The sequence below is a fragment of the Asterias amurensis genome, chromosome 19 (genome assembly GCF_032118995.1).
Source record: "Asterias amurensis chromosome 19, ASM3211899v1".
In the NCBI taxonomy this organism is placed as follows: Eukaryota; Metazoa; Echinodermata; class Asteroidea; order Forcipulatida; family Asteriidae; genus Asterias; species Asterias amurensis.
Window position 1 is genome coordinate 4,179,740 of NC_092666.1, and position 26,027 is coordinate 4,205,766.

The window sequence follows — 26,027 nt, forward strand, 5'->3', positions numbered from 1 at the left end:
CCCCAAGTTTAGAACTTGAGGTCTCGAAATCAAGCATCAGAAAGCACACAACTTCGTTTGACAAGGGTGTTTTTTTTTCTTTCATTATTATCTCGCAACTTCTACAACCGATTGAGCTCAAATTTTCACAGGTTTGTTATTTTATGCATATGTTGAGATACACCAAGTGAGAAGACTGGTCTTTGACAATTACCAATAGTGTCCACTGTCTTTAAAGCAGCTCTATGAAATTGGGCCCAATGCTAAACTATATCTTTTGGCTATTAGTAACTTTATTCTGGTAAGCAAAATGTTGTTGTGCTAAGCTTATTTGTGTGCTTAAGCAGCTCTGTGAAATATGGCTCAGCAGTGCTAAACTTTACAATATATTTAGCACGCACGACGAACGCACAACCTAAGCGTCAAGGCAGCTTTGACCCTTCGCCTGAGGACGTGACAGATAGTTGTGTGCTTTCAGATGCTTGATTTCGAGACCTCAAAATCTAATTCTGAGGTCTCGAAATCAAATTCGTGGAAAATTACTTCTTTCTCGAAAACTACTTCTTTCTCGAAAACCACGTCAATTCAGAGGGAGCCGTTTCTCACAATGTTTTATACTATCAACCTCTCCCCATTACTCGTTACCAAGTAAGGTTTTATGATAATAATTTAATTATTTTGAGTTATTACCCAAAGTGTCCACTGCCTTTAATATAGGGGGTCGTGCTTAACATATGGGGGTGCCGCGTGCGCCTTGACTACAGGCTAAATATAGAGCAAGTTCGATCACAAGCTTAAGTTCCCCTGAAGACGATCATCGAAACATGGAGTCGTTAACCACCGATTCTTTTCAGAACCAACACTACCAAAAAGAAAGGGGAAACAAAGAGATATTCGCGTGGTGTTGCCGCACACCTCTCTTATAACTTATGATGAGACTGAAATAATCTGAAAATATGTATTATTATTCGGCAACATTTATTTCATACTGACTCAGGGTAATGGTACAATTCAATGATAACAGATAGCTAATTGAACAGTAAATAATTGGATTAAAGTCACCTGGAAATATAATATTTTTTTTCTTCAAACAGTAGAGTATATGTTTCTGAACAATAAAAATTTTTTTTGAGTAATTGTTTTTAATGATTTATATGTTTAAAAAAATAAATAAAGTTGTGTAGGGGTGACTCCGCCTACCCCTTTTGTGACGTCAATCGAGGCAGACTTTGCCTCGATCGAACATCGAACACACGTACGTGCAAGTACATTCAAGTCCTAGTCGTGAGTTTTACGTTCCGAAAAGGTGTTTTTGCATTTTTCCGGCAATGTCGACCAGGTGTATTGCTGCGGCAATACAACTAAAAATGGGGTCAGTTTGCAAAGTGGTCCGGTCCGACGTCTTTTCCAGCGCTGTGCAGCAAACACTTCGAGCCGTCGTGCTTCGAGAATCCAGAACCACATTTTGACATGCTAAAACAAGACGCCATCCTAAAATAAATTCAAATGTTTGACTCCCTAATATAAATGGCCGACCGTGTTAGTTCGCAAAGTAAAAGGAAAACCACAAAATTTCGAGGCAATTTTGTGTGGATCATTATATTCTACTTTTAAAATATCTTTCTAATCATATGCATTTTATAACAAACGGTTACAAACGCTTTTCAAAGACCAAATCGACCGATCCAAGGCAACGTGTTCCTTTAATAGTAAACTCTGCTCGTATGAAGCCAAGGGTTCCCAGAAAGGCAAATTTAATTGCCATACTAGCCAAGAACTAAATGATAGGGAGAAAACAAGGAAGGAAGTTTTAGGTGAGATGCAGGAGGAAATTTGATTTTTTTTACTAGTTCGACTATACAGACATTGGCTCAGAGGACTCAATAATTTTAAGCTACATCTCGTGCACGATTTCGTTCCCTTTTTTAGCGGACACACCCCGTTCCGAATTCAATCAGACATGTTTCCATCTGTTATGCCTACTTTGGGGTCTTTGTCTTCAAACATTTCTCTCTGTTTATCGTCTCCGATCGTGCTGTAAAATTTCGTGACATTACATGCATTTGCCATCCGATGTCCAATTAAAACAAACCACTCACTTTTGTTTTCGGCACATGGAGGTCTTCGCATATCAACAATACTCTGACCTTAATGCAACTGATCGTGCCGTCAACGAAACTCAACCTAATATAAAAGTTGAAGTCATTCTCTAAAATTATCAGTTGAAAAATGTGGAGCTTGAGTTCAAGTTTTACTGCTTTGTCCACTATGTTTTTATCGGTTTAAAGAAACATGAAAGGCTTTAAGAGATACGAACTCCGTGTTGCGTCGCTCATGCTGCTTGCTCTCTCCGCGGTGCTAACGACGCGTTTCACGGCAGCATCATCCAGCCACGGACCAAACGGGACAGTTAAAGATACCAACAACATCCATGATCTGTACATAGGAGGTTTCTTTTCGTTTCCTTCTTTAGACTACCAGCCTTTGGTGGCTCAGACGGCCATAGATCACATTAATAGCTTACAGGGAATCTTAGATGGCTATCATTTGGAGATGAGATGGAATTGGACTGGGGTAAGTCTATTTGTTGTGCCTCTTAACTTTTACTTCACGGTATCATTGTTTTAGCAAAACAGTTAATGAAATTAGTTGAAGCTTCAACGCAGTTAATCAAACACGGATTCGGCATGTTATACGTTGCCTAGAGGTTTAATAAGAGCACTGGGACGCAAGCTCTGGGGTTTCTGATCAGTAGAATGTGGGTTCGAGAGTCGTGACACTTGTGTCCTTAACACTTAGGTGTTAAAACCACTATTGCTTTGTCCTTCGGATGGGACGTAAAGCCGTTGATCCCGTGCGTTGTGCAATACACGTAAAAGATCACAGCAACACTTGTCGCTAAAAGAGAAGGGGTTCGCCCAGTGTAACTGGCAGTGGCTGATGGATGCGCCATAGCACCTTGTAAACCCTCCGATCCTCAAACCCTTGCATGCACGTCATCTTACGCGGCGACTGTGCCGCGCTCGCCATTTTGGTGTGGGCAAAGGTTTACGTATAAACGCCGTGTCGCCTAAAAAGCCGCTTCACTGAATAACGCACAGGAGTGCACCCCATGAAAAAAGGTGACTGAATCACGGGCCGAGCCTCATCAATAATTTGTAGACCCTCAACATTTTCTGTAAATAACAGACTAGTTAGAAGGCCAAAACTTTCAGGGATTGTTGAATGTAACTGACTCACAGTTTTGAGCTGTTTGGGTGAGCCAGGCCCCGACAAAATGGTCCGATTTTGTTCACAAGCGTAGGACCCCTTTCCCATGACGGCTGCTTCTGTGTTTCGAAGTAATCATCTCGGTGACGGTTTTTTTTCTTTGCGACGGCCGTAGCTCAGGGGGACCCCGGACTACCCCCATAACATAGAAAAATAAAAAACTGAAGTTCGGATTTCACTGCATTTTTGTGTTTTTGTTTTGAATGACTGAGGGACTTCTAAATATTTGTTGTGTATTTTTGAATATGTAACATTAAGCGTTGGTTGGATAGGACTTTATTTACTGGGGTGCACCCAAATTGACATTGGCCACCAAATTGGTGCATCCAACATTATTCTGATGATGACGTCAGGTGAATAGGGTCAATAACCTATCTTTATCAAGGGGTCAATAACCTAGATCTTTCTTTTAAAATGTATCTAAGCACTTAGTACCTTGTTAAGGTCTGTTACACACAGTGTGTAGTGGGTATTTGTTTTAATCATTCTAATAAATACAACAACCGATTAAGACTATTGATTTCGTATAGTGGTTTTGTCTGCGTGACAATGTGGATTAAGCATTTTAAAATAATAGGACTTTAGTTTTGATAAATTTCATTTTACTTGGTCTTTTAATCTGGACTATTCACTCTGTATTCAACAATGAGTGCCGCGTTTTGGCGACCCCAACCAGAAACATTGGTCATCGGCTGGGCGTTTTCGCGTGTTCGGTTAATTGAGCGCGGTGACGATGCTGTTCAGACGAACCGGTAACCGACTCGTTACGGGTCGGTTCCGGGCTTTGGTTGGGGTCACCAAAACGCACTCAATGACAACTCCTCAAAACGCTTGTCCCAGAGTGAAAATAATCACACACACACAAAACAACGCCATTTCAAAAGACAGTCATACAAACGGAAATAGACCTTCAAAATACGACCATAAAATTGTCAAAAGCTTTTCAACACACAGTCATATTAAAGACTGCCACAATTCCGTCGGGGTTATACTCAAAAGTAACAAACTCATTTAATTTCTCATTATTCCGAATGCATAGAATTCGGCCAAAGGACTTCGACTTTTGTCGACTGTGGAAATAGTATAATAAAGGGCTTGTGTACTTTTTGTACGACACGCAACACAAACGTACACAGATTTATACTAAACATACTCGGTTTAAAGATAATGATGGTAGTATACTATACATTGTTTTGTAAATAAAAGGCATCCCAGCCTACAATAGTTTGCTTAATAATGGGCCATCCATGCCCCCATACAGTTTTCAGTTTTGTAAAATATCATTGTTTGTATTTGTAGCATGACAACGGATTTACACGACTCTCCTGAAAACAATGTTCAGTGTTTTTCACTCGGTTTTTTACCTGAAAAACTTGCCAACTTATGCAGTTGAAACGGCTATACAGGTATCACAAACATCTGCAGTCATATAGTGAGTATAGGCCTATAAAGACTTTTTTTTACGGTGCAGCCATCTTGAATTTCTCCAATAAATTGATATCAATGTTACCAAACCGAGGCTGGAAGATCAAAATAGTCAGGTTCCTTTTTTCAAAATGATTATTAGCATGCGTTATTGTTATTCACTACGAGGAACAAGACCAAAAATAGAGGCAACAGGATAAAGGTCTGTAGGGATTTATGTCATGACCAAAAACTTGATCTACAAAAAGTGACAAATTTCAAGTGACATTAAATTGTCATTATTACGATTGTAGAACACCAGTCCAGCCCGAGGACTTTCAACTCTTATTTCTCACAAACTTTTGCAAAATTATGAAGCTGAATCTGCTACAGGTCACAAACATCTTTATCCACACTGAGTAGGATTTATCGCATGGCCAACATTATCTATACAAAATGTGACAAATTTTAAGTTACACTCATTTGTCATAATTCCGATTGTAGAATGCCAATCCAGCCCAAGGTCTTCCAACTCGTATTTCTCTACAATGCAGCTGAAACTGCTTCATGTAACAAACATCTTTATTCCTAATGGTAATAGGGATTTATCATGGCCAACAATTTGATCTACAAAAAGTGACAAATTTTAAGTAACATTCAGTTGTCATTATTCCAAATGTAGAATGCCAAACCAGCCCAGGACTTCGACTCTTACATACACTTGTAAATGCCGAACCTCCGATTGTCATGGCTTGGGGACCACTGTACTCCATTGAAGCTACGATATTGAATCAAGTTGCTGGGAGGTATAACCTTGTGCAGGTTAGTATATACACTGGCTTCCAATGGAAAAACGCATGTAATGGGAGACTTTCATGACGCTTGGTGGCAGCAGACCTACCAGGTAAAATCCATTGTTCTCACTAATGTGCGCACGCTCAGAACTACGTAAACAATGGACTTTTAAGTCTGCTGCCACCTAGCGCCTCAACGTCTCCCATTCAAAACTCTTCTAAATGTTTTTAAATGTTTGAATGGCATTGCTCCACCATGATTCTGTCTGATATGTTTTATCTCCGCCAAACCCACCGTCAAGGACTCTGTTCTTCTTCCGATAAAACTCGGCTTAACACTCATGAGTTCAGATTAACTTTATGGCAAACACGCCTTCTCACACTCAGCTGCTGAACTTTGGAACAATCTCCCAATTAATGTCCGTAAATCTTCTCGTAGTGTTACTTTTAAGAAAATATTTATCTTTCTTTAATAGTATAGATTAATAACTTGTATAGTAGATTAATGGCTTTATATTCTGCTGTCAGCTTCATGAAATTGTACACTGAATGTTTTCGATGTTGGCAAAGTTTGCACTATAGGCTATCAAATACTATAACGACAAATTACACAATTTCAACAAGAGAGAATTTTGTTTACTTTTCTCCTCTCACATAAGGACTCTATAATTTGAATATATGGTCATCACAAATTCATTTTCATTTCCCTTCATTTTTAAAATGTAGATAATTCAGCCCAGTCGTTTACGAATTAAAGGCAATTAATGTAAGCTAGGGTCCAAAGGTTACTTACTGGTCCTTGCTCTTTAAGCTTATTGTATATAAAGTAAAGGAGAGTTTTACACGTTTTTAATTTTACCTAGCAGTATAAGCCTCCAATTTTATTACTGCATTTAAACCTTGAAGTCGATTGTTCAAGTGTGAAGTGCTCAAGGGAACAGGAAGCCATTAACAAACACATGGTTACTGTAGCAACTTTGCTTTGTTTCTTTTACCTTGAAAGTTTCGGCTTTTCATCTATTTGGTTGATGTTTGTGACCGGTCGAAATTACAGAGAGTAAAAAAAAAGACCACATAAAAACGGCGATATCGGAAAAACAATATTAAACCATGTATGGCATGTTTAAGGCACCTAATTCATTGTGTAAAACGTCGAAGACCAGTTCTCACTTGGTGTATCCACAAAAAATAACAAATCTGCACAAATTTGGACCAATTTGGTCGTCGAAGTTGGACTATGGAGCAATAAGTGCTCCATGGTTGCAAACAGAATAATGAAAGAAAAAAACAACCTTACTGCCCAAAATGTGTGCTTTCAGATGCCTTTATATGGCTTTTAATATTTGAGTGGGAAATTACCTCTTCCTGAGCCGTTCCTCACAATTTGTTATACTTATATATCCATCTAAATGAAACCGGTGGCAACAAAATACTGTGATGACTTCGATCGTCGATTTTTATTTGGTACTAGCTGTGTATGGACCTTATTAACGTGACATCATATTAGTAGGGCGCCCTCATCTAGGGGTAAAAAGACGGTCGGTCATTGATCCATCCTGTGCGCACGCTGGTCCATTGTTTAAAGATTAAAGGAACACGTTGCCTTGGATCGGTCGAGTTGGTCTTTGAAAAGCGTTCTGTAACCGTTTATTGTAAAATGTATATGGTTAGAAAGATATTGTAAAAGTAGAATACAATGATCTACACAAGTATGCCTCGAAATTGCGTGGTTTTCTTTTTACCCTGTCGACTAACACGGTCGGCCATTTATGGGAGTCAAAATTTTTACTCCCATAAATGGCCGACCGTGATAGTTCCCGACGTAAAAGGAAAACCGTGCAATTTCGAGTGATACTTGTGTGGATCATTATATTCTACTTTTAAAATATCTTTCTAACCATGTGCATTTCATAACAAACGGTTTCAAACGCTTTTAATAGACCAACTCGTCCGATCCAAGGCAACGTGTTCCTTTAAAGATTAACAAATATTAAAAAAGAGGGTTCTATCAGAAGTAGTTTGTAGTTTATTGCTCCATGTTTGTACACACCTCACTGTATGTGGGGACAGAATATCTGGGGGACAGAATATCTGGGGGACAAAATCTCCTGCCACACCTGTAAAACCTTTAATTGCACCGTGGGCACTAACCTTGGTCATCTCGTTTCTTTCCTCACTGAGGTTGGCCTTGCAACCAGCGAAGCTTTATTGGATCGCTCTGTGTACCCATACACCGTCATGGCCCTTCACAGGGACCGGGAATTCAAGGTTGCACAGGTGGCTTTCTTCAAACGGGTCGGATGGCGAAGGGTGGCGTTTATCTACGAGGAAAGTGCAGCAGATCAAGAAGTAAGTAGCCTCAGAACAAACAAAAACGGGTGAAAAATGTAAGTTTGGCAATAGAATGTGAAGGAGAACTTCATTTAAAGGAACTGGAAAGAATTGGTAGGAAAAAAAACTCGTCTAAAGGCCATGCCACACGAGGCAATTTACTGGCAACCAGTTCCAGGCAATCTCCAAAAAGAAAATATTGAATGTTAATACATTTTTCTTAGTATTTTTCTTAGGAACACTGCACCTCCAAGTTGCCTGTAAAATTGCCTGGCGTCACAAGGCCCATAGATCACAGTTTCAAACAAAACTTACACAGTCATTCTAATGATGATAGTAGAAAACATCCCTTGAAATATTTCTATCCGAAAAAGTCATATTTGATAAGAAATAAATGAAAATAATTTCCCACATAGGCCTATGACTTACGGACTCGGAATCCCCAGTTATGGAAAACACTTTCTACTGAGGCTTGTGCACAAAAATACTGTACAGTTTACAGCGTACACACTTACTAGAATAACGACTAATTATTGAGTTTGGTTTAATTGCAGTACGTTGATCATTTCCGAAAGCTAGTGGAAGCTGCTGATGGGCAGATCGTTGCAGAAGAAGGAGTTGAAGATATGAATAATCTTGACTTTCATCTTCTCAATCTAAAGGTGCTCTTTCATTATTTTTAAATGAACGAAAACAAAAATCAATTTCAATTCAAACTCACATTTCTGACCATGCTTTATGAAAACAAATAAAAAGCCGTAGTCCCAGCCAATTTTCAATCCTTCCGCACGGGTAGTAGTTAATAAACAGGACAGTCCTTTTCAGAACTGAGAAGTCTCCAGAACATCCGATAAATCTACTCCGCGGTTACTAGCATAAAGACAGACAAAACTCTGCCTGGCAAGTAGATACACACATGGTGTTACCGCAAACCAAATACATTGATAGCTTACCATGCAATGCATCAAATCCTAAGAACAAAGCCAAACAATAATTTATAAAGACAGAGAATATATTTGTAAAGTCATCATCTAGAAGCCGAGGCTTGTGGGGAGATGCCTGATGGACAGACAAACATACACAGGAACAAGAACGTACAGACAATGAATGGAATGGACAGACAATCAGAAGAAACACAAAAATGATGAAGATATAACAATGATGAGAATAATAATATAAACAACAATAATGATACAATCCTGAATTGAGTACTATCAATAATAATAATAATATCGAAGTCTTATAGCGCACGTATCTACCAAATAAGGTACTCAAGGCGCCGAGTATATGCAAACTTTCAGAAAGATGTCTTTTTATTGAAGTAATGACTTCTGAGTGAATTATGTCGCACCATATAAGGGTTTTACAATGTGCTAGAGTACTAAGCAATAGTAAATTGAGAACGAGAAAACGATGTCAAATACTGGGAGAGGAGAGCTCCTAAAGCGCATTTAAATCGATCCACAACTTATCTTGAATCAACCATCAAGGCTTCGTACAAATATAAAAACCTCACTTTACTACTACTACAGACATAGCCATTACAGTTTCTTTTTATGAATGACGTTTACTTATTGATGCCACCGAACTTATCACCCGTTTGTTTGGTTTTCACTTTTAGCGCCAGGACGCAAGAATCATATTGTATTCATTCAACAGGGAGCGTCACTTTGTACAGCTGTTTTGTCAGGTAATGTAGGGGAGTTTTTTGAACGACCCTTTTTTATAGTTCTCACCAGTATAAGACCTATGCACGCACGCTCAGAGCCACATACATTAAGTTCTTAAAGATGCCAGATTTTTGGCCCCAAACATTAAAAAATAGAAGAGTATCACCCGCTCTATACGAACAAAAGTTTAACTTTTACTTTTAATGGTCAGGAACCATGACACAAATTTAAACCGTTTATTATAAAACACATAAGAATTGGCCACGTGATATATTGTCGGGATCCAGACAAAAACTAATTTTGAGCACTTTATTTCACTGCTACTAATAATTGGCGGACTTTTTCGAGCAATGGCTCAAATGAAAGCTTTTAACTTTCTCGACCCCCATCAAAATATCTATTGAATTTTAGATCAAAATTTTTGGGTCAAATCGGCCAAAAATCTGACATTGAATCTTTAATATTTATGTGCCCAGAGCCACGACAAAAGGACCGTTATGCCTGCTGTTGCCAGGGTCACAAAGGTCTCCCATTGCAAAGTTGTCTTTCCTTTGGAGTCACGATGCACGACTACATTACGAGAGAATGCTTGACATTCGTAGAGCACTTGAATTGGATGCACCGAACGGTAAACTCCCTTATTGTTTTAAAAAATCTTACTTTATTAACTTGAAATAGGCATATCTGGCTGGAATGTATGGAGCTAAGTACGTGTGGATCCGAAGGGTCGGGAAAACCTCTTGGTGGTTAGACGCTAAACCAGACGACCTAGAGCCATGTACGCAAGAACAGCTCAATACAGCCGCCAATTCCCAAATGGTTTTTGACGGCAACCAAAGACAGCCTACAGTTCTGGACTTGAACTTCAATGGAGTGGTACAGTACTTAACAAATTGCGTTTCAGAGTAGGTGTTCTGTCGTGACATCCTTAAGCAAGGCACTTAACAATGATGCTTCGTTCTGCGGATGGGACGTAAAGCCGTTGATGCCGTGTGTTGTGTATAGCGCACGTAAAAGAACACATTGCACTTTTCAAAGAGAGCCCCGCGGTGTTCCTTGTTTGAATGGCACCATATTGTGCCACAGCACATTGTAAACCAATACATGATGCTAAGTAAGGAGTGTCTCATTTATTTCAAACATAGTCCCACATACCTTGCAAGGAAATACTGAACGTTAAAAAGCCCCGAGCGTCACTGAGTGACAGATAAATAAGAAGCCATTATTGTTATTATTTATTCCCGCTTAACATTATTCTCTGCAGAAACCGTTGCCAGAACATTATGTTTACTACAATCAAAGCATTCATCCCGGTATCCTTGCACCCTACATCTATGACGGTATCATAGCCATAGCATTAGCTCTGAATGCTTCCATAGCTGACCTGCAGCATCTGGATCCTCCAAGACGACTCCAAGATTTCAGCTACTCCGATGACGAGATGGCTAGAGTCATCCTGAAGAACGCTGACAACCTCGACTTCACCGGATTACTGGTAAAAGTCCTCTTTTGTGTTTTCCATTCAAGAATATTGAGGAAGGTCGGAATAAAAAAATGTATAAAATAAGCAATAATCGTAACGTTGAGACCAATTTAAGAACTGACTCCGCGGTAGTACAGTAATCAAGATCCTATAAGCTAAAGTAGTAATAGTTAAAAAGCCGGGCAGTTCTTTTCAGAACTGAGAAGTCTCCCGAACCCCCGAACATCTACTCCGCGGTAGTAAAATAAAGAAAGACAGTTCTCTATAAGAACAAACTCTACCTGGCAAGTAGATACACACATGGTGTTACCGCAAACCAAATATACATATACAATTTTTGTTTTGCAAGTTCGCCCCAAGCAAGGCTAAAAGAAAAAGAGGAAATACTGGTAAATTCATTCGAAGTTGTTTTACAATATTTATTATAGGAAGAAACTGCCCGTCTCCAGGAGAAGACGAGCAGAGTGTACTGTTAGAAACGTCTTGACCAAACCATTTCTTTTCAGAGCCAAACACTCCCTCAAAAGAGAAGTATTACACGGTTGTACCCGCAAGTTCACTTTTACTGATAGTTTATTTTCATCCTTCACATCAAGGAAAGCTTCAAACATCACTTATTATTTACTTTAATTACCTCTAATCAAAACTTCAACCTTTTTCTCAGGGGCGAGTTCTGATAAAGGACGGCCAAAGACAGACGGAGAATATCTACGTGGAACAGGTTCACGGTGAGTTCAAAAAGAGACTTTGGGACACTAGGTGGCAGCAGACTTGTACCAAGTATGACGTTGCTGAATCTGGATTATTTTGTGTATTTTATTACATGCAGGGGACAAGTTTGAGAATGTCATGATTTACAAAGTACAGACACAAGAGTTTCAACCTGGAGGAACAGAGCTTATGTGGGCAGGTAAACAGTTGACAATGATGAAACGGCCGTGTTTATAGTTTGCTGTAAAAACAAAAAAAGTGGTGGTCGTTTACCCGCTGGATTTTTTACAACATAGACTGGTCCGCTGTCTCAAATAATTTTCCGATTGACTCATACACAAACGAGCCTTATTTATTATAGTCTGGTAACAATATTGATTGGCACACCTGGATCTAACATGCCTAACCTGTGCAGATATTCATGGGTCTGCTCCTGGAATGTTGAAACACAATATTTAGACCATCTGAAAGACTGTGGGTTTGCTATCAGCTTCTCTCAGTATATGACCAGTGTGTTGAGATAAGCATTGCCAGTTTTGCACCCTTTGCGCACTTGAAGGTTTTAAAATGTGTTCAAAGGAGATCACAGGTTTACTTGATGATTACACACATTATAATATGCACACGCAGCAACATACAGTAGAAAGTTCAGTTAACATGTGGTGTATGTGACTGACAAGCTACGTCACTACCGAGCAGACCAATCATAACGCAGAATTTGAAAGCTTACGTCACTGCAAGTATATCCATTTATTGGGCATGTAAGACCAGTGTCTGTCTTATGGGACAGTATCTGTGACTTTAACATCGCTTGCACCATTCGCACATTGACGGAATAACAGTCTTATGTTTATGTTTCCAGGAGGTCACATCCCAGTTGACGGTATTACTAGACGGACATTGATCCAGGAGATATCTTCAACAGCTCGTATCACGCTCTTCTCTCTCGCCTCACTCGGCTCTGTCATGGGGTTGACGTTCCTCTTCATCAACATCAAATACAAACATAAGAGGTAGTATAGTGGCTTGTTATGGCGCTCATACCCGTCACTCAGTGACGCTCAAGGTGCTTCAACATTCAGTATTTTCCTGCAAGGTGTGGGACCACGTGTTGAGTTATGAGATATATTCCTTTTACATAGCTCCATGTTATCATGGTTTACAAAGTGCTGTGGCGCAATATGCAGCCAAGCAAACCAGGAACCAGAAGATGTCTCTCCTTTGAAGATGTCTCTCCTTTGTAGACACACTGAAACGAGACACCGGCTTGACCAGCGCTGAGGAACTACGCTCCTGCATTCTGAACCGGAACATCTGGAGAAAAATCACTGAGCAGGCTCGAGCTTCTAGATGACGCTCGACTTGATCGATTGAAACCAGGAACACCGGGCAAACCCCTTTGTGATATTAGGTGCACTGGGTCATTTAACGTGCGTTGTGACACAACACACGGGACCAACGGCTGTATGTCCCATCCGAAGAACGAAGCATCATGGTGAAGTGTATTGCTTAAGGACACATGTGTCTGCTGTTAGGACCAGGACCCGGTAGACCGTATATTAGGTCAATGTCATTTTTAGGTAGCTGCTTCAGCATTTCACTTCGTTGTTTCAATTCCGTAGTTTTTTCTTTCAATTCCAGAGCCATCAAGATGTCGAGCCCTTCCCTGAGTAACCTGACTGTAGTCGGTTGTCTGCTTCTCTACGCATCGGTCTTTGCCTTAGGATGGGATAAGACAGACCTGCCTGACTCGGCCATCGTCATCAAGTGCCATGTAAGCAATCATGCAGTATTATAACTGTTCAAACTCTCACTTAATCAAACAAACTAAAGTCAGTTTCTGGTGATGACATCAAGACTTGTCTCTTTAGCTCCAAAAATGACGTGTCTTGCATATTATGATCACTATTATTAATCAAAACAATCTGAAGCTTTACCTTGAAACAAACCAATAGAGAGAAAACCGAGAGAGATACAGATTGAAAAACTATACTTTCGCCACCGCTTTGACTCCCTGGACCTACATGTCAATGAGGGCGCTATACACACAAAGATTATTTTGGCATGCACTATAACCACCCATAAAGCTGTTGATATTTCTCGATGATTCCTCGCTGTTTCAGGTCGAGAGGATGCTGATATCTCTTGGACTATCTCTTGCCTTTGGTTCTGTCTTCATGAAGACATATCGGATACACGCAATCTTCGCTGTCGCCGTCAAGAAGTTCAAACAAATTGTAAGAGGACATAACAACACATAGAAATAATGTAAAACAGAAACTGTTTTAGAGACAACGGCAAAACGTTCCCCCATTTTTTGTCATCGGCCTCTAAAAATATTATCCACTGAGTAGTAGATAGAAAGCAACCAATCGGGTTACGTATGATGAGCCTGAGCACAAAATGTTGCGAGAAAACAATGGAGTCTGCTGCCACCTAGTGTTTAAAGCTTGTCTATTAATGGTTGTACACTAGACACAATTCATCACAAGGCAGCGTTAACCTAGACTGGCCCCCTAAATTCCTTATCCGCGACAGGTATTGGTTCATGTATATATACACTATGACGTTAGATTTAACTGCAAATCTCCATAACCATGATGAAAAACCACGTGTAATAATGATGCGAGGTCGGGTGCAACGGCAGATCTCTGGCAGGTATTGGTTCATGTATACACATGTACGTCAGATTTAAATGCGAATCTCCGGAATCATGACAAAGGCCAGATGATTATGTTAGTGATGGGCTCAACGGCAGAACTCCGACGTAATTCACGTAATTCACGAGCCTCGAAGTGTGACGTCAGATGGTTCAGGCAAGTGACATTCCGTCTTGTACCTGATCGCTTTTCCAATCATTTATGTTCAATCACTCAGGATCTACCAGACTGGAAACTTATCAGCGGCGTGTTGATGATTTCTGTCATTGATTGCGTCATTTTCCTCCTTTGGATTACGTTGGACACGACGTACGTGAACCAAACATTCTTAGAGGCACAGGTAAGTTTGGCTGGAAGAGAGACTAGCGTGAAACCAGACTTTCTGTTACTTCTCACCCAATTACACTTTTTATGTGCTGAGTTGTAGACCATGAGCTGTTCCTCATGCAGGCTGTATTCCACATACTGTATCTCTTTGGAAACGACTCCCTGCCTGGTGCATCCCTCCATCCTACAATTAGACTGTTTAAAGAGGAATATCAAATCCTACCTTCAACTCCCATGAGTTATTTTCTCAACAAATATTGTTTCTTCTTAAACCCCCATACCAAGAGTGGCTTTTAGCCTTGTTTGGGGCGATCATGCATTTATATAAAAAAAATATTTAAAAAAATAAATGAAAAAACTGTGAGCTAGTTGGTGTGGTGTCCACACAAAACTTTATGGAGGAACTTTCAGGTTTAAAATTATGGGAAGAAAACCCCCACAGAATTATTCCAGGGAATACCAATGCAGTCAGGTATATGGACTGAAAACCCACTCCACTAGTGCCCCCGGTAGGATTCGAACCAGGGTCCAGAGGTGGAAGGCGAATAAAAATACTACCAAACGCTGACGTTAAGACGGTCCAGAAGCAACACTTGTTGTTCATGACATTTAACATATCAGACATAAACGCAAACAAACGAAGCCAACGTCCCTTGTTCGAAAACAAAGTCAAGGAAATGGTTTGCTGAATCCTTAAGACCAAAGTCCTAAATCAATACCAGTTTGGACGAGTACAACTCTGACACCATTTGCTGATGACATTTTAACAGCAGACACAACCAACCCCATAGTCCCTTGCTTGACAAAAAAGTCCTGTAGATTTGTTATCAATGCAGAATCATTCTTTAATACAGCTTGATATAACAGAGCCCGAGAAGGAAATATTCAACGTCCCTGTGGTAAGGTACTGCACAAGTGATCATGCGCAGTACTTCACAATGGCCCTCTACGGCTTGAAAGGTGTTCTGTTGACTTTTGGCCTCTTCTTAGCCTGGGAGACGAGAAACATTTGCATCTCACAGCTGAACGATAGTGAGTAGTCTTGAACTTATCATTCGAAAATACAATACATAAATCAAAAGGGAAACCGATATCCGACTAACTTAGTGTCAGTTGTAGAGTACAGGGTGAGATATAAAAAAAAATTAAATGACACTCAAAACCCCAGTGAAGCACAATTTAAACAAGCATTATTCCCGCTCATTAGAAAAAGACAAAAATATGAAACATATTGATAATTACTAAGAGAAGTTATGCCTGTTTAAGTGAAATGCTCATGTTTGTTCATGTGTCCATGCAGCTGTCAATGGATACGTTGCCTTGGATCGGTCGAGTTGGTCTTTGAAAAGCGTTAGTAACCGTTTGTTATGAAATGTATATAATTGGAAAGATATTTTAAAAGTAGAATATAATGATCCACACAAGTATCACTCGAAATAGCGTGGTTTTCCTTTTACCTCGACGACAAACACGGTCGGCCATATATGGGAGTAAAAATTTTACACACATTTTTCTATACATAAACAACTCGACCGATCCAACTTGTTCCCTAAATCTAATCATTTAAAGTAGAGGGTATAAAACAGTAACTTAAATCTTTTGTAAAGTATTCCGTGGATAGCTTGCAAAATTAGTACCTTATTTCAAACAGAATGATCATTTTCTTTTTTAATGTTCTCATGTTTTGTTGTTTCTCTCCAATCATCATTTTTAGGCAAGTACATCGCAGCCTCTGTGTACATTGTCTCACTGACCATCGCTCTGACCGTTCCAACGATGACCATACTGGGTGATGACGTCAACATGACGTATGTGATTCCCTCAGCAGCCATTGTGTTGGTAAACACAGTTGTGCTGTGCCTCAATTTCATACCAAAGGTATAGACTTAGTTTTTTTGTTCTTCCATTTTTAGTTTATAAACAAAATGGCTTCTAGACCCTCAAAGAAATTACTGTTGAAAATCATATGTTCTATTTTACTTTAAACAGAATAGTTTATCTTACATAAACTAGATTTAAGTAGATAGATTTTACGTGACAAATGCGAAATGGTAATCATCCATAAACAAAATTACTCAACTGTAGAAAAGTCACAATTAAATGACATTTCCAGTTGAATTTAAAAAAAACCAAATTGTGATACAACTTTGTTGAACAATGTTGATGACAATCCTATACTATCAACATTTTAATTTAAATTCTCTAATTGTATTGCCTGTGGGTCCACCGGCTGTATGAGTGGCAAATCAAGTTCAATAGATCACATTTGCACCGAGGATAACAAACATTAATTTTGGTTTTACCATTATACACTGATGTGTGCTAGCACTGTACACTCCGTACTTTCCAGAGCCATGTGGAAAAAACAGACGTTTAGTGGGATTCGAGTACTCCGGTACTTTCCAGAGCTATGTGGAAAAAAACAGACATCTGGTGGGATTCGAACCCGCAACCTTTGCAACTCTAGAGCAGTATCTTAGATATCTGAGATTGCCCAGTAGCTAGAGGCAGTTTAAATCCAGTGTAATTACAATTTACTCTGACCCCTGACCTAATGACCCCTGACCTAATGACCCCTGACCTGATGACCCCTGACCTGGTGACCCCTTCAGTTCGTTTTTAATTGTTTTACAGGTTTATCTGCTGGTAACTTTAGATGATCAAGGCATGCGTGTGAGTATGATTAATCCCCATGGTTACGGCAACACGTCAAAGAAGCAGGTTTCGGACCTACGATCAAAACTCGAAAAGGTAAAACAAACCCTCATAAGATAAACTTCGCGCAGCCTTTCTGCAGACTGTTAATTACAATTTTGCCAAAAGCTCTCTGCGATTTAAAATGGTAGGGACCTCTCTTTGAAACAATTTTCCCAATAATTTACAATTTGGTCAAACTTAGCAAATATTTCATTGAAACTACTGTAAAAGTCCCGTTATATGAGCCTTTCTTCATGCTGGGTCGTAAATCTGTCCTGTGCCACACCTTAATTACCAGGGCCCAGTTTAATAGAGCTGCTAAGCACAAAATTTTGCATAGCATAATATTTCTTCCTTGATAAAAACAGGATTACCAACCGAATTTCAATTTGTTGCATTTTCCTCGTTACTGGTATTCAGCTGTTGTTTGCTTTTCCTGAAAGTCACGATTGGTTGGCGACCCTGTTTTTATCAAGGAAGAAATTTCATGCTAAGCAATTTTTTGTGCTTAGCAGCTCTATGAAATTGGGCCAAGGGTTCATATTCAGCGCTCTGCTTACCGCTGAATTCTGCGCTTACGATCACGATTCCCCGCTTACATGCAAGCGCCGAATTTCTGTGCTAGCCTTATCAGCGTAAAAATGCCAAGCAACGTTGAGTATGCATGCGCAGAAGCCAAATTTCGCTGCTATAACCTGTAAACATGCTTGCCATAAGCGCCGATTCTGTGCTTAGGGTAAGCAGAGCCATGAAATCGGGCCCAGTGCTTACCAAATTAATGTTTGAATTGAACAAACAAGCAGTGTTCATTTTGGCTCCCTATACATTGTTTACCCTCCCCTTTTTCTGTGCACTTCACTGCTGAAATGTTTACACTTAATTTTAAAACTATCATTTAGCCTTTGAGAAAGATTCTGCTAGGGTGGAAACGCCAGGCCATTCACTTGTTTTGTGCAAAAACGATAATGCTAACAATTAGTCTCAATATTGTGTTTTTGTCTTATTATTTAATTCAGAGGCAGTATGAACTGCAGATGCTATGTGCAAGGCTATCCAAGTGTGACTGAATGAAATAATTGCTACACCAACACGAGTGCAACAATTTCCTTGAAATTTGAGGGTCGTAACTAAAAGACACATGCACAAGGAACTTAAAGCGAGAAATCTAAACTGTAATAATCACGCACATTATGTAATATGTATAATAAAGACTTTCTGGGATGATAGGTGGCCGCAGACTTAACACTAACAGGGTAAAGCCATTGTTCTCAGAATTATGCGCATGTTCAGAATAACATAATTCCATAAAAAATGGAAATCTACCCGGTATTACTATTAGTCTGCTGCCACCTAGCGTTGGAAAGTCTCCCATTAGGGTTTTAAAAGCACATGTACAATATATTTACTGGTCTGGTATTCAGCTAATCTTTTCATGAACAGCACGTTGTCTGCTTAATTTAAAAGCAACATATTAACTTAAGTAACTCTGCAAACATGGGCCCAGTGCTAAGGTGTTACTGCTAAGCATGCCAAGTGAATTACTAGCTTGTGCTGCTGTATGACCATGACCAAGGCTCATTTTCAAATGCCTCGCTGTCCCAACTTTAATGTACGTGGTTAACATGTATTTTATTATCTGATTCTGGCTATAAAAGTATTGTAACTCGGCAAAAAGGTGTCACGAGCGTTTACAGAGGTTTTGAAAGTTGTGTGGTACAAAAAACAAAGGAAACTGAACTGAAGTTATTGCTTACCAACGACCAGAAAATGTTGATATCAACGACCGAAAATGTATCGTTCCGAAAGAGGCCCAATTCTGAACGTTACATAATCTGCTCTACAGATACAATACATACTTCTAGAAACTATAAGGCTCGTTTCTAGAGGTACACTACATACACAACCGGACCAGTGACAGCCAAAACAACTTGGAATTTGAGGCTCACGCACGGCACGGCACGGGCGGGAAACTTCCATTTTTCTAGTTTCTAATAAATTCTAGGATAGGAAGTACGTTAGTCGTAACAAATTCAAGTGAAACTTACCGAATTCCCGCCCCAGGAACTTCCAGACGAGTCGAAGCTTCCTTCACCTCACTGTTTCCCTCGTATTCCCACAGCAAATGCCTCCACAGAATTTTTTTTGACAGTCCGTGCACTTTGAGTCTCATGGGGGCCGCCATCTTTAATGATCTGAAGCGAGATTCTCATATGAATTATTCATGTTATTTTGGTCACGTGTACGCATACGTCCCTGGATTTTAGCAAATTTGCATTGGGCGTGTCTTTATTACGAGTTCTCATTGGTTAAATAGTGACTTCGTTGTAAAAGAAGGCGTGATTCACCAACGGAGTGGGTGACGTCTCAACCTCGTCCCCTAGGGGGTGTGTCGATCAGTACGAAGTTGACATGACCGCTACGTTCAAATTGGAAACAATGTTGAAAATAAAGAAAACCATGAGGACGAGGTTGGTGACGTCGGGCTGTTTTTATCGGTGTGTGTGGAAGACGAGGGCGAGATAAGTGTTCATTAAAAACCATGTTATCAAAACATGAATTTAAAAGAATTATGTTTTGGTCGTTGTGATTTAGGTGAATAATCAGTGATATTTTGGGGGCCGTTCAAGTGCATATTTACATAGCAGCTTTTTTAATTTAAGCCCCGCCCCCCCCATCCCACAACAAAGATAAAATTATGTGTCAAGTACATGTTTTAAAAGTTCACCTATGAGGCATCCTTGGTTTCATTACCAGAAATATTACCGTATAATAAAAAAGGAGATGAAGCAGACCGTATTGTTTTAATCTTTGTGCTTTAATAGACAACAACAAAACCAGTGCAATATAATAATTAGATTCTGAAATTTAAAGATCGTGATTTGTTTAAATAATTGTTTATTTAATAGAGTTTAAAGGCACTGGACACTATTGGTCATAAAAGCAATGGAGAGCTGTTGATAGTATAACACATTGTGAGAAAAGGCTCCCTCTCAAGCAACCTAGTTTTTGAGAAAGTTGTTTTTTCTCACACACTCGAAATATTTGCATTTTATATATAAAAAATACTTCAACCCTGCAGCAGTTTGTAGGCAGCCGAAAAATTAAATTATGCGTCAAGTGTTTTTCTTTCATCTCAGTTACGATGACCATTATTGAGTCCAAGACTGGTCTTTCCAATTACCAATAATGTCCAGCGCCTTTAAGAAACACTTTAAAAGGCGGACAGGATAGTATAAAATATTGTGAGAAACAGCTCCCTCTGAAGTAACCTAGTTTTTGAAAAAAAGAGGTTAATTTCTCACCCACTCAAATGATTATTTGCATTTTGATAAAAGACTTCAGGCCTGAAGCAATTTGTAGGCATCTGAAACCCCACAAGTTAACGTGTGTGACAAAGGTGTTTTTCTTTCATTATCTCCTGCAAATAAGCCAAACTTTTCACAGGTTTATTATATCGTGCAAATGTTGGAATACACCAAGTGAGAAAACTGGTCTGGGACAATTACCAATAGTGTCTTGTGTCTTTAAGAAACACTTAGAAAGGCGGACAGGAAATAAGTATATTATTTCGCAACAGATCATGCTTTGTTTTAATAATTGTTTATCTATGAGAGATTAAAAGAACTTGACACTTGGTAATAATACACAAATTATAATATTTGCACAAAAAATTACTCCGGGTATCGGACAATGGGAAGCTGTTGATGGTATAGAACATTGTGAGAAACGGCTCACACTGATCGAAGTAACATAGTTTTTGAGAAAGTGGTAATTTCTCACCCACTCAAATATTACTTGCATCTGAAACGTTGTGAGAAACGGCTCCCTCTGAAATGCAGTTTTCTAGAAAGAAGTAATTTTCCACGAATTTGATTTCGAGACCTCAGATTTAGAATTCGAGGTCTCGCAATTAACCATCTAAACGCACACAACTTCGTGTGACAATGGAGGTTTTTTTTTCATTATTATCTCGCAACTTAGACGACCGATTGAACTCAAATTTCCACAGGTTTGTTATTTTATGCATATGTTGAGATACACCAAATGAGAAGGCTTGTCTTTGACAATTACCAATAGTGTCCAGGGTCTTTAACAATGACAGTTGTGACCTCACACGAAGTTGTAAACTCAATGGAACAGCTCATTTAGTTTGTATGTTTTTAGGCAATAAAGTTCCAGTTGAAAAGTCAAAAAGTCTTTATTCAGTGCCATTTGTTGTAATCAAAGTGTTATTGACATCTCGTCTGCCAAACAGCGCCCTCACCGCCTTTCTGAATTGTTTATACTTGATGGCGTAAATCAAGGGATTCAAACAGCCATTAACCGCAACCATGGCAACGGAGATGATATAAATAGTGGATGTAAAGTCAATATTCAAACCGAGGTTGAAAAGAAAGAAGATGGCTTCATTCGGTGTCCAACAGACGGTGAAAGTAATAAAGACGATCAGGAGGGTCTTAAAGGTGTTACGTCGGGCTCTCATCAGTGACTCCCTCTGGTCGTCGAGAAGGCGCCCACCAGAGACCGAAGCAGGTGCAGGTCCAATCCTCCCAGCTCCCTTCTTCAAGACGACCGAGATATGGATGTAGACAATCAGCATCACACTAACAGGTAGGAAGTACGTCACGGCAAACACAGCAACCCCGAGAACTTGTGGATTAGCTACAAGTTTCTGTTTACACTGACCATCCTCGAGGTAATAAATAAACAGGCCATAGCTGTGGAAGAGGAAACCCGCAACCCAAACACAAGTTATTGTTGCAGTAACGGTTTTCGCAGTTGCTAGATTCTGGTACTTGAAGGGGAATACAATTGCTAGGTATCGCTCCAAGGTAAGAGCCACTAGGTTGAAGGTGGATGTGATGAATAACCCCCACACGAAGTAGTTTGAGATCCACAGATTACACAGGAGAACTCCACCAACTCCAGAAGGGATGGGGTCTGGGATGGCTATCAAACTGCTGAGTAGAATCAAAAGCGATCCGAAGAAATCAATCACAGCTTGGTTGAAGATGAAGGCGTTCGTAATTGTGTGCATGAACTTGACTTTGGCTATCACTACGCACACCAGACAGTTACCACAGACGCCGAGAACGCCAACTGCAATACGGAAAATGTTGAGGGGTACGTTTTTTTCAACAGCCATGGTTTCCTCCAGGTGTCAAGGAAGATGCTGAATCATGGGAGCTTGAATTGTGTATCCCACTTCTGACACCGAATGGTATAGTAACTAGGTTTGAGATGTGTTTTAAGTTGCAAGACTGGAGACTTGTTTTAAAATAATGCACGGTGATTTATTAACAACTTGAGAACTCTGGTTGTGAGACTATTCACTAGATGTTGTGTCTAAAGCTTCTGAATAAAAATAGTGTGTAGACTTGTACCAGTCCTCTGTAGTATTATCAATACACCTCACGGAATCCTTTGAGCTGGTCTCAGTGACTCTTCTTTGCTCCTTCCATCTTATTTATAGGTTTGGTGAACAAAGCAGCAAATCAGCAAGCTCACGTCAGTGACTTTCTACTTTGTTTAAGATCTTTAGATGGACAAAACAGCCAACCAGAAAGCTTGGTCAGTGACTTCCCACTTTGTTTCGGCTAATCTCATTCCTAGGTTGGAATTGAACTTATCAATAATTTCGTTCAAGCTAATCTGATTCGTAGGTTTTATTTGACCAGACCAGCCAATCAGAAAGCTCTAAAATACCAACCTGAGTCGAAAGCAAGTCAGAGATGAAGTTCATTGAATTTCATCGACAGACGACGATTTCAAACAATACTCAAACACATGTTTTCTTTAAAACTTGATTTAAAAAAAGACACAATGAAGTTGAAATGTGATTGAATTTCAGTGCATAAACAAACTCTCCCAAAGGGAAAAAAATCAAATCAATTACTCATTACTTTTCAGATTGAAAGGGTTCTCTCCCTGTCAAACAATTTAGCTAGAAAGATAACAAAATCATTGTCAGGCTAGGTGTTGTAATCATTCACTTCGTGTAGTTGCGCCAGCACTTAAATTACACTATTGTGCATTTGTATTATAGAAGAACAAAAGTTGGCGCTTGTTAATTTCCACAGTGTTTATTTTGTATTTGAGTCCCAAAATGGCTGGCACTGCCAGGCCGTTGGTAAAATTAAAGGAACACTACCGACTGGTAGGAAACAAACTCGTCTAAGATCACAGATTTACATCAAACTTACACATTCATATGATGATGATACCTTTTATAATTTTTGTCTGAAATGTCATGTTGATGAGAAATAAATATAAAACTAGTTTCCCGTTTGAAGTTTTTAGCTCAGTGAGCGTTTTACTTGTTGTTTTAGATTGATGTCATGCAAAATGTGTTCTAAACAAAAATCGGTTTTTCACTATTTTCTTGTCACCCAGATGTCTGATTGATCTTAAACTTCTGCAGGTTTTGTCAGTTTTGTATATGGGTGAACAATTATGGTAAATCATATAACGAGCAACTGTTTGGTTAGCAAAAAAAAAAATAATACAATCCTGTAGTGTTCCTTTAAGCGAAAGGCATGCAGGAGGAAGGCTTTGTTTTTGAGAGAAAAACAACTTCTTCTTGTTCTTGTGTCTACTGCTCCAATGCTATACCCATTTTAAGTTGGTACACTGAATGGCAGTATATGTAGCCTAAGCAAGGGCCTAATTTCATAGAGTGGTATCAACTTTAAATTGTTATTTGTTTACACAACTATTGATTAAAAAAATGCTAAATAAAACAAAGAATCAAATCATCCTAGACACTAGCTGGGGCATGTAAAAACATAATTTTTTGTAAATAATAACTGAGAAATGGACATTCAACATTTGTAATTATAGCTTGGATGATATGAATATATAAATATTGTACTCCATATAGATATGATAAGTGGGAGGCTGACACGCCCATAAGGGCTAAATCTTTTATTATTTCCTAATGTAAACGTATTATTGTCCTACTGACCAATTTCATAGACCTGCTCTTTGACTTTGAGCAAAAGTAGCTAAGCACAACAACATTATGCTTACAAGAATGGTTGCCAGCCAAAATATTATAGTCCAATTAATATAAAATTTTTGACTGGTATCCTGCTCTGGGCTGTATGTATGCTGAGCTGAACTTTTTGCCTAAACGACTTACCAGCTTTACAAAATTGGGTCATGTTCATCATTATATTCTTATAATATGTCATTTTTATGGATAATGAAAAATTCATTTAACTTATCAATCATGCTTATTGGAATTTAAAGCCAATAAAAGGTACACTGGACACCTTTGTTAATTTGTCAAATACGAGTGTTCTCACCATGCTCACTGGGTGTATCCAAACATTAATACATTTACAACTAATCTGGAAAAACGTTTACTCAATTTGGTCATCGATCGATTCGAAGTTTAACTTTAATATATTATATTTATAATAATTAATAATAGAATAAAATATGAATAAAGTAAAGTAAAAAAAAAAACAAAAAAAACTACCCCTATATAACTATATCCTCTGCTTACCAGTTATCACGCTATTATGCCTTTTTCTTTGAATTGGGAAAAAAATAATGATGCCTTATATCAACCGATGCCCTAATTATCTTCATTTGTTAATACGAAGTGTGCAAACATGTATTAAAACTTGATGGACATTGAAATGTTCACACCACACACCGATCTTGGATGACTTCAAATGGCCCCATTTGTTTTGAGTTTTTCCTGTTTTCACGGCAAACGAGAAAGTATGGTTTCCCGGTGAAGCCATACATGGAAGAAACATCTGCAGTGACTACAAGTGTTCTTTGAGACTCTGTGTATGACTGTATAGCCAGCAGTTGCCTTCATTTTATTCAAAATATTTTTTTATTAAATTTTTTAAATTACCATGGTAACTTGCACAAAATAAAAAAAAATAAAAAAAATATAAAAAGTGTGAATAATTACTGGCTTCAAAATCTGATTTCTATTTATTTTTGTTCTATTTTTTTTCTTAATATTTATAATAAAGTATATACATAAACAGTGATAATTGAATCAACAAGCTGATGTTTAAATTTTGATATAAATAATAGTATTGATACGAGGGTTACAAAATAAAAATCTCCAAAAATATTAGAAAATGATATAAGGCACATGGGTTCTTTAAGCCTCGGTATTTTTTTTCAAGAATGCTCAGCAAAACATTCTGTCACATGATTTTGATCATCATGAATTGTGAATTGAAATAGCGTTTGATGAAACTTTTTCGGTGGGCAAATATTTTTATATGGCCTCAACATTATGACATATTTTTGTACCTTGTAGAAATGCCTAAAATACCAAACTTTTTGCATTTACAAGTGCAAATGACCAGTGGAGCCTTACATGTTTCTAAGTTTTTGTCAAAGAAGAGGAGACTCTTTGCTTGGCATATAAAACCACACAATTTTTATCTTGGGACTGTTTACATCGCGCACAGAGAGGTAAAAGATTTGCAACGATAATAGGGACACCGCGAAAACAGGACCTCCTACGGTTTCCGATGCCCTACTATAGGGCCACACGGGCTATGTTTATTGTTATTTCAGAGGGAGTCGTTTCAATATTAATACCACAACTCTCTCACTGCTCGTTACTTAGTAAGTTTTATGCCAATTCCGCACTCAGTCATGTCATTGTCACACTGTCAGTATTACACTAACATTTATTAATTATTTTGAGACTACAAAAACT

The 26,027-nt window shown here is 38.8% G+C and overlaps 2 protein-coding genes across 2 annotated transcripts; one reads left to right on the plus strand and one right to left on the minus strand.

Annotated features, from left to right (window-relative positions):
• Positions 1 to 2,271: 2,271 nt before the first annotated feature.
• Positions 2,272 to 18,415, plus strand: LOC139951819 (gamma-aminobutyric acid type B receptor subunit 2-like). The gene is made up of 18 exons (XM_071950885.1): positions 2,272 to 2,553; positions 5,158 to 5,176; positions 5,354 to 5,475; positions 7,629 to 7,796; positions 8,333 to 8,440; positions 9,400 to 9,468; positions 10,127 to 10,324; positions 10,713 to 10,943; positions 11,596 to 11,659; positions 11,761 to 11,841; positions 12,505 to 12,655; positions 13,284 to 13,416; positions 13,766 to 13,879; positions 14,520 to 14,642; positions 15,484 to 15,661; positions 16,344 to 16,507; positions 17,264 to 17,380; positions 18,343 to 18,415. The coding sequence occupies exons 1-18, from the start codon at positions 2,272 to 2,274 to the stop codon at positions 18,391 to 18,393; spliced, it is 2,373 nt and encodes a 790-aa protein (XP_071806986.1). The 3' UTR covers positions 18,394 to 18,415.
• A 3,109-nt stretch (positions 18,416 to 21,524) lies between these two features.
• On the minus strand, positions 21,525 to 22,472 carry LOC139951820 (galanin receptor 2b-like). Its single transcript, XM_071950886.1, has one exon. The coding sequence runs from the start codon at positions 22,470 to 22,472 to the stop codon at positions 21,525 to 21,527; it is 948 nt and encodes a 315-aa protein (XP_071806987.1).
• Positions 22,473 to 26,027: the final 3,555 nt, after the last annotated feature.

What these genes read in the sequence shown, in the direction of transcription:
- LOC139951819 (XM_071950885.1), top strand. Translation starts at nt 2,272, where the DNA reads ATGAAAGGCTTTAAGAGATACGAACTCCGTGTTGCGTCGCTCATGCTG. An exon ending in TTCATCTTCTCAATCTAAAG is followed by an intron (nt 8,441 to 9,399) that starts GTGCTCTTTCAT and finishes TTTCACTTTTAG; the next exon opens with CGCCAGGACGCAAGAATCAT. An exon ending in CTACGTGGAACAGGTTCACG is followed by an intron (nt 11,660 to 11,760) that starts GTGAGTTCAAAA and finishes TATTACATGCAG; the next exon opens with GGGACAAGTTTGAGAATGTC.
- LOC139951820 (XM_071950886.1), bottom strand. Translation starts at nt 22,472, where the DNA reads ATGGCTGTTGAAAAAAACGTACCCCTCAACATTTTCCGTATTGCAGTT.